The sequence below is a fragment of the Asparagus officinalis genome, chromosome 1, assembly GCF_001876935.1.
Source record: "Asparagus officinalis chromosome 1, Aspof.V1, whole genome shotgun sequence".
NCBI classification, from domain to species: Eukaryota; Viridiplantae; Streptophyta; class Magnoliopsida; order Asparagales; family Asparagaceae; genus Asparagus; species Asparagus officinalis.
The window spans coordinates 128538767-128547397 of NC_033794.1; the positions used below are offsets into that span (position 1 = coordinate 128538767).

Consider the following 8631-nt stretch of genomic DNA (forward strand, 5'->3'; position numbering starts at 1 on the left):
CAATCTGCAGACCTTTCCCACTGTCTGATCTGTACCGAATCCTGGTGGTATCTCCATGTATACTTCCTCTACTAGATCTTCATGAAGGAATGCGTTCTTCACATCTAGTTGGTGTAGCTTCCATCCACCATTTACTGTCAGAGAGATTAAGGTCCGAACAGTGCTCATCTTTGCCACCGGTGCAAAAGTCTCATCGTAGTGTCATATGTCTGACTATATCCTTTTGCCACCAAACGTGCTTTGTAGCGTTCAACCTGTCCATCTGGATACCAGACGTGCTTTGTAGCGTTCAACCTGTCCATCTGGATTCTGCTTCACAGTGAAGACCCACTTGCATCCAACTGCTCTCTTCCCTTTTGGTAGTTTTACTAACTCCCAAGTACGGTTCTTCTCAAGGGCCCTTAGCTCTTCGTGCATAGCAGCTTTTCATTTCTGGTCCTTCTTTGCAACCTGCCAATTGTTAGGTATAGTAACAGAGTCCAGAGATGTAATGAATGCTCCATGTACAGGGTGGATGTTAGAATATGATACAAACTGAGGAAGATCCCAACCATATCTATCGGGAGGATTTCCCGCATTACTGCGAGTAGTCCTCCGTACGGTTATTGGTGTGAGATGAGTAGGAAGAGGAATAGAATCACCTTGAGAGGAATCTGGTGGTGGTGTAGGTGTCTCAGGAATCGGGGCAGGCGTTGGCAAGGGACTTGGCACCAGTGGCACTGTAGATACTGTTTCCGTAATTTGTTTCCCCTTCCTACTATAGGTAAGTAGTTCCCCCTGAACCGTTGGTCTAACACCTCTTGTCTCATTCTCCTCTTCTTCTTCATTCTCTTGCTCCTCCTCAACCAAGTCTCCTTCCCAAGGAATCGTTACAGATATTGATTTTTCTGATCTCTTACCATTCTCAGACATTGATTTCTCCATTCTCTCACCATTCTCCTCCTCTCGCCTCATACTTCCAGTATTAGGCGAGTTACCAACGGATGAAGTTACCTTTCAGGTGTAATATGGCTCGAGTTCTCGGAAGTGCACGTACATGCTCACAAACAACCTTTTCTCCACCGGGCTCCAGCAAACATATCCCTTCTGAGTAGCAGAATATCCTACAAAGATGCACTTCACAGCTCTAGGGGCAAGTTTCCCGACAGATGGCCTGTTGTCCTTCACAAAGCACACACAGCCAAACACTTTAAGTGGAAGAATCCCACCATTATCTCCCTTTAATGTCTCACACGGAGACTTCCAATCCAGCATTCTCGAGGGCATTCTGTTGATCAGCGCTGCTGCGGTCAACACTGCTTGCCCCTATAATATTTCTGGGATATTCATAGAGATCATCATGCTTCTAGCAACCTCTAAAAGATGTCTGTTCTTCCTTTTCGCTACCCCATTCTGAGCTGGTGTATATGGACAAGTCGTCTGGTGATGTATTCCCTGAGCTGACAAATATTCTTCAAACGCTCTGTTGGTATACTCTGTCCCATTATTCGACCTCAATATCTTCACCACTGCTCCGTATTGAGTCTGAACATTCCTATGAAAGTTTTGAAAGTACCCAAACACTTCACTCTTATTCTTCATCAAGTATAACCAAGTCACACGAGAGAAACAATCAATAAATGTAACAAAATACTTGTATCCATTCATAGAACTTGTGGAACAAGGCCCCCAAACATCTGAATGTACCAAGTCAAATACACGAGAACTTCTTTGACCTGAACTAACATAAGAGCTTCTAGTAAGCTTTCCAAACTCACATGCATCACACACAAGTTTCTGTTTATTTGCTTTCTCAAATAAAGAAGGATACAATCTACCTAAAACACTAAATGATGAGTGTCCCAAACGCTGGTGATGAAGCATTAACTCATTCTCAGTACTCATATTAGATCCTACTCCTGCTTCCTCTACGACTGACACCAATGCTGAATCCAGCCCTTCACGATCCAGATACCACAGTCCACTACGTCATGTGCCAGTCCCAAGTCTCCGTCCTGTCCCCTTCTCCTGAAAAATCACCTTGGGAATATCAAAAGAAACAATGTATTTTAGTTGGAGGATGATAGAACTAATGGACAAAAGATTGACTGGAAATGAAGGAGCATGCAATACATTGGACAAAGTTACAGAACCAGTACAATCGACTGTACCCTTACCAACCACCGGTTGAAATGTACCATCAGCTGTTTGAATACTATCATGTGATGCTAAGTGAGTATATGATGAGAACTCACTAGCATTACCTGTCATATGTCGAGACGCGCCGGAGTCGACTATCCATTCTGATGATCTGTTGGGAGACATAGAAGCAAGAGCATGTATATCATCAGTACCTTTGGTCGGATGAGCATATGTAGCAGTATTGCCTCTGGCGAAGAACGAAGTGGATGCCTCCTCAGTCCCACTCCTCAAGTCTCCATCCCCTGCTACTTGTTGTTTCTTCCTTAGTATCGCCAGGAGAGCACTGTCTTCCTCAGTAAAGATCACCTCAGCTTCTTCTTCTTCTGCTACCGTCAGATTCGCTCGATTCCCTGCTCCTCTTCCACCTCGTCGACCTCCACGACCACGACCACGGCCTCCGAACTGTCCACGTCCACCCGAATCTCCTTCCTTGGATGGCTTGGTGCAAGCATGCCTTAGATGACCCACCGCACCGCAGTTGTAACACTGTCGGGTCTCTCCCTTAGAGCCAGTGTTGCTAGAGGCTGCCATTGCTGACTTCACCACAGGAAGTCCACCTGTCCCCGCCTGCAGCCGAATGCGAGTTTCCTCCTGAATCATAGCAGAGACAGCCTCCTCAAGCGTGGGAATCTTCGGCTGAGCTAGCAGCAGTGTGATTCGCTGAGCGAATTCTGATGTCAATCCTTTAAGAAACACCATAGTCATCTCTTGTAGAAAGGCCTCCCGCTCTTTACATCCCGGGTCCTTGCAGCTAGCCCCGGGAGAAAAATGATCATAGTCCAGCCACAGGCGCTCCAGCTTTGTAGCATATTCCTGTACAGTCCTCTCTCCCTGGACTGTGGCGTCGATCTCTCCTTTGATCTGGAATACCCGCATGTTATTCCCCACTCCATCATATGTCCTCCTCAACTTCTCCCAGACGTCCTTCACCTTCTCAATGCCATCCACCGTGGCGGCGATCGTCGGGACCAACGAGTTGAGAAGCCAGATGTACACCAACATATGAGTGGACTTCCACTCATCTCTTCCCTCTGAGTCCTTCTCTGGTTCTGTCACCTCTCCTGTCAGATAACCCTCCAGATTCCTCCCTGCAAGGGTATATCTCACCCGTCGTGACCAGCTCAGGTACGTACTAGGTCCATCCAGCTTCAGATCGATGGTCGGAAGCTCCAACTTCTTCGATGGTTTTGTCGCGCTCTCACCAGCCGACAACTTCATTAGCTTCATCAAAGTTGACACCTCCGCAGGGTTCAACTTCTTGATGATCTCCTCCATCGAATAGGCTTCAGACCCACCACCTGTTCACCTTCTCTTCCGACCCTTGTTGTGTGCAGTAAAAATTTCGGCAGCACCTCTGCTGCACAACAAGAGTAGGATCTCAAACAAATTCTCGTTTCTCAGAGGAAACAAGAACCAAAACCAGTTATATATCTCATCGATGTGAGATATATACTCTTCCTATCATCAGTTCGAGGACTGAGTCAAGGGAACCCATGCCAAACTCGAGGTCCAGCATAGCGCAGCAAGCGGCGGCAAAGGTCTGAGGGGGGGGATCGGGTCGTGAGGGTTTGGGGGAGGGGCGATTCCGGCGCGTGAACAGAGGGATTCGGGTACTGAGGGTTTGGGCCGGAGGCGGGATCAGCGAGTGAACAGAGGGCATTCGGGTCTGCAGGCGTTTGGGGGGAGCCGCGATTCGGGTCTGAGCGGGTGCGTCGGCGGCGTCAACAGATTGGGGTGGGGCGGTGCCGCTTTCGGCTCGAAAAACAGAGGAGGGCGAGGGTTTGCATGGCGGCGTGCTTTCCAAGCGGGAGGCGGTTTCGACTCAGCGAAAACAAGAAGGGGACAACGAGGTTGGGCGAGGCATGGATCGGGGGGGGGGAGTTGCTCCGCGGTCGGGGGCTGCAATGATTCAGGCGCGCTGCGATGGGGGGTTATGTCCGGTGGCCGGGGAGGATGCAATCCATCGGTCTGCGGGATACCCAGTGGGCTGCGAGGGGGGGTTGTCCAGTGAGGGGTGGGCGGCCGGGTGCAGAGAGAGGGGCGGGGTAGCGGGGTGACGGCCGCGCTAGTTTTGGCACGCGGCTCTGATACCATATAGAATATGAAAACCCTAATTCATTATGAGATCTCTTGGGCTTTATATAGGCCCCTACACAGCTTACAAATAAGTCCCTAACTAATACTAATATATCAACAGAACTATTCCCTGATATTTCCTTTTTCTTTTTCCTTAAACTTTTTGTTAGCCAAAAAAGGAAACTTCGTTTACTCTTATTTCTTGTCACTTTCTTTTTAACCAATCAAAATGGATTGTGAAAAGGATTATTCCAAATATTCCAGTTGGTTTGTTCTAGAACTGTTTTCTCCTTAAGCTTCCTAATTTCCGTTTTCCATTTCCCATGTCTTTGTTGACACACTTCTATCTCTTGTTAACAGGTGGTTGACCTGGCTACACTTACTGGTGCTTGTGTTGTTGCCTTAGGGTCCAGTATTGCAGGTAAAAGTTTCTTCATTACGGTCATCCTCATTTTCAATTTGCACTACTATATTCAGTTAGCAATAAAAAAAAGTGGGTAAATAACATTCTCATGGCAAATTGTCTCCATGGCTATGTAGAAGCATCTACTTCTAGTTTGTTTCCTTTATCTATGTTGAATTCTAATACTAAATGACCAGTCTTTTTGAATTCAGATAACAAACCATTATCACTTTCCCATCACAACTACATGTCATGAGATGTATTAAAGACCTCTCCCACTACACAAAACTCTGATGTTGTGACAAGGGTTGAGAGTTAATAATTTCATAGGCAGGCCTCCACAGGTTGAGCACACTTTTCATGGGTTAGAACCTGGACTCACCCAACAAAATCTTCTTTTATTTACTATCCACTTTAAATTCGTGACTGGTGGGCTTTGAATCCGGGTTGCTCTAATATCATGTTAAGATTCCTTTTGCTGCACCCAAAGATGTTACAAGGGTTGAGAGATGTAGATTTATACTCTAATAAGGTGTCTCCTTCGAAACAATTGTTTGATGTCATGACGTTGCCTTCGCTTTGACAGGGATTTTCACACCCAGTGATGATTTAGCAAAGGAAGTGGTTGCAGCTTCAGAGGTCTCTGGTGAGAAGTTTTGGAGGATGCCATTAGAGGAAAGCTACTGGGAGACGATGAAATCAGGTGTAGCTGACATGGTGAACACTGGAGCCCGTCAGGGTGGTTCTATCACTGCTGCACTTTTCCTAAAACAGGTTCATACTAAAATTTCCTTGTACATTTTACCTTCGACTTTCTTATGACCATTTGGTTTTTGGAACTTAGGCCTTAGAATTTGTTTATCTACCTTAAAGCATGTTTTGTGTTACTGACATATGTGCCAAAAGAAAGTTCACTGTTTCTATAAGGAAAAGCCGGTTGAAAAATAAATAAATAAATAACAGCTAACTTTTATGATGATAATGACTCTGGTGTTTAGACCTTGGGACCTATGCCTCTGCCACACTGCTTTTCTTATCACAAACAGTTTTAGAAGTAAGATTGGCCTTCAAATGAAACCTATCCATGATAAAATATTCTGTTGTTTTTTCCATGAACAAATATTCTTTTCTTAAGCAGTTAATACTGCATTAAAAATTATTCTTCTTTTTGGTTTTTTTTTCACATTAGATCCTAAATCCTATCCTTTTTTTTATACTGGCTTTTGTAAGACGTGGTATACCATCATGATACAAAATATATATATATATATATATATATCTACAAGACTACATATCCCTCACTTTAAAAAATTTTCTTTTTATCGATGCCCAGACGCCTGGCCTTTCTGCAGCTGTTATAGAATTTCTGTTTCTGGGCTATTTGTCCTTTGAGAAGTTGTACTTTAAGGGAAGGATCAAATTGACCTTTTAACAAAACATTCATTTGAGGGATTGAACGGGCCGTTATCAAGGATTTGATAAGAACGGAACTTCCAGAAAGCAAATTATGGTTTTACAATATAAAAATAAGCATTCTGGCATGCTATTAGAATAAAAAGTTTCTAATTTGTAATGTTTTTTTCTCAACCTTTAGGTTTGTGCGCCTTCCCATGCAATTGCTTAGGTCATCCCTAATTATCATGAACCAAGTTCATTTTTTCTTCAGCAGAGTACGAAAAAAGAAACCTTTTGAAATAAAAATCTATAGAATCATATCAAGTAAAGAATAAACAGAACAATGCTTCCTTAGAAGTAAAGGGGAGGGGAGAAAAAAAGGAAAAAGAGACAGAATACTGCTTAGTTGAGGTTGGTGTCTGATCTCTTGATTGAAAATGATCCTTGCGAACTAAAACTAGTAGGCAATGATGTGATGATGAGCTGCAATACATGGAATGTAAATTACATGTACAATTCCCATAGAATCTAAAAGTAGAATGTGGTTTGGAATTAGCTTATGCTGCAAAAAATTTGTTTCTTTTGTAATTAATTAATTTGACTATGATCCTAGATATGATTTTTTTGCTTGTTCCTATCGTGCTTAGATTCAGTCTTATAATCTTCAAAACAAGGATCTTCACTTAGCTAGTGAAACTAAAAGGTTGCTCTTTGACTACAGTTTGTCGACGAGAAGGTCCAGTGGCTGCACATAGACATGGCCGGCCCAGTTTGGAGTGATAAGAAACGATCAGCGACAGGATTTGGGGTATCGACACTGGTGGAATGGGTTCTGAGCAACTCTTCTTAGATTAGTCGACGTCTTATGAAGCTGTTGTGCCTCCACAAAATCTAATCCCCTGCTTGCAGTGGATTCAGTCAGGATGTCCAAGAATTTGGATAGTTGTGATGCAGGGACTTGTTAAAAAATAAATTGCTCCCTTCAAGTTGTCATTTGGTGTGGTTTCAACCTTCATTAAGATTTCGACTGAAGGGGGTAGAGTGTATTATTTTAAACTTTATTAAGTTAATCATTGTTAGAAGACAAATTCTTGGTATTTATTATGTGTGTGTGTGTGTGAACTTATAGTTTTCTAAATGCAGTTATCCCTTTCTTGTATTGTTAATTTCTCATTCATATGCCAAGTAAACAACATTGCACGAAAATGGCAGTGGTTTGTAACTTTGGATTGGGAATCAGATGCAAGTCTCGGTCTAATCTATTGATTTCGTCATTTATCCTCAATTGAAACGTCTAATGCTTATTCAACTGAACTGAGTATGGATTTTATCCGCCTTGAAAAAACATTCAAAATTTGAAACGTCTAATGCTTATTTTATTTGCCTTTGAATCGTCTAATCCTTATCCTACAGAATTGGGTATGAATTTTATTTGCCTTTAAAATTCATTCACATTCTGTCTAATTTGGCATGTCAGAAGACTCTTTCACATCCGAAGTTACCATGAAAATATACGTTTTTCAAATACTCAATGCATTCAGTTAGGATACGGTTCGGATATGATACTTACCATATTCATATCTACTTACTCATTTCGGATACGGAGATGAATATACCTCGGCAAGGAAAATTTTGTATTCATATTTGTTAAAATCGGACATGGATACACCTATACATGCGGATATATAAGCATATCTACTCTTCTATACTTATAGGAGGATCCAAAGCATATCTACTCTTCTATACTTATAGAAGGATCCAAAGAATCACTGTTCATGCTGAAGTAAAAACTGTAGCGCAACATAAAACATTTTTGCTACAGTATTAACATTTGGATCATTTTTTGAATATAGATATAATTTCTAAATCAAATATATTAAAACTTAAATCATTTTTTAAGTATAAAGGAGTAAATATGAATTCTACATAAAATGTATTAAAACCTGCATCCTTCTTTAAGTATAGAGGAGTAGATATAATTTCTCATTTTAAGCATACAATAATCAAATCAAATGCATTAAAATTTAGCGGGAAACAAGTTCAAAATGTAGTGCTTAAAAAAAACAGGGACCGTGATTTGCATGGGGTGCACGCTAGTATGCATGTGAATGCAAAACGGATATGAAAAACTAAACAGTATTGAAAAAAATAATATATAGTTCATGTGATACAAAAGAGTTCATTAATATGTTCATTATATCTGAAAAGCTAAGATTAAACATCTTGATCATCAAAATTAACCTCAAATTCATAATCCAAGGATTAACCTCAAATTCATAATCTAAGGATTAACCTCAAATTCATAATTTGAGGATTAAAACTATAGTAACAGTATGACTAATATGTTTTCCGATATTTCGAATACATATCTGGATATTTCATTACAAAACCATATCTGTAACCATATCCTATTGGTTATGAATTTGAGTAACCATATCCATATCCTAATGGATACGATTACAGATATTTCCTCGGATACGGATACGGTTTAGTACCCCTATTTATCGGCTAGAGTGTGCCAAAAATTCTCTTTAATCATATTACTGATATACGCATAGTACATGAAAATGAGGAAT

The 8631-nt window shown here is 41.6% G+C and overlaps 2 protein-coding genes across 2 annotated transcripts; one reads left to right on the top strand and one right to left on the bottom strand.

The window, feature by feature from the left end:
- Positions 31 to 3698, bottom strand: LOC109843426. Its single transcript, XM_020412389.1, has 2 exons — positions 295 to 3698; positions 31 to 254 (listed from the first exon to the last, which is right to left on the bottom strand). Exon 1 carries the CDS (start codon positions 3454 to 3456, stop codon positions 1969 to 1971), a length of 1488 nt encoding a protein of 495 aa, XP_020267978.1. The 5' UTR covers positions 3457 to 3698; the 3' UTR covers positions 31 to 254; positions 295 to 1968.
- LOC109841613 (leucine aminopeptidase 2, chloroplastic-like) lies at positions 3675 to 7301 on the top strand. Its single transcript, XM_020410567.1, has 4 exons — positions 3675 to 3719; positions 4618 to 4678; positions 5247 to 5434; positions 6777 to 7301. Exons 1-4 carry the CDS (start codon positions 3675 to 3677, stop codon positions 6903 to 6905), a joined length of 423 nt encoding a protein of 140 aa, XP_020266156.1. The 3' UTR covers positions 6906 to 7301.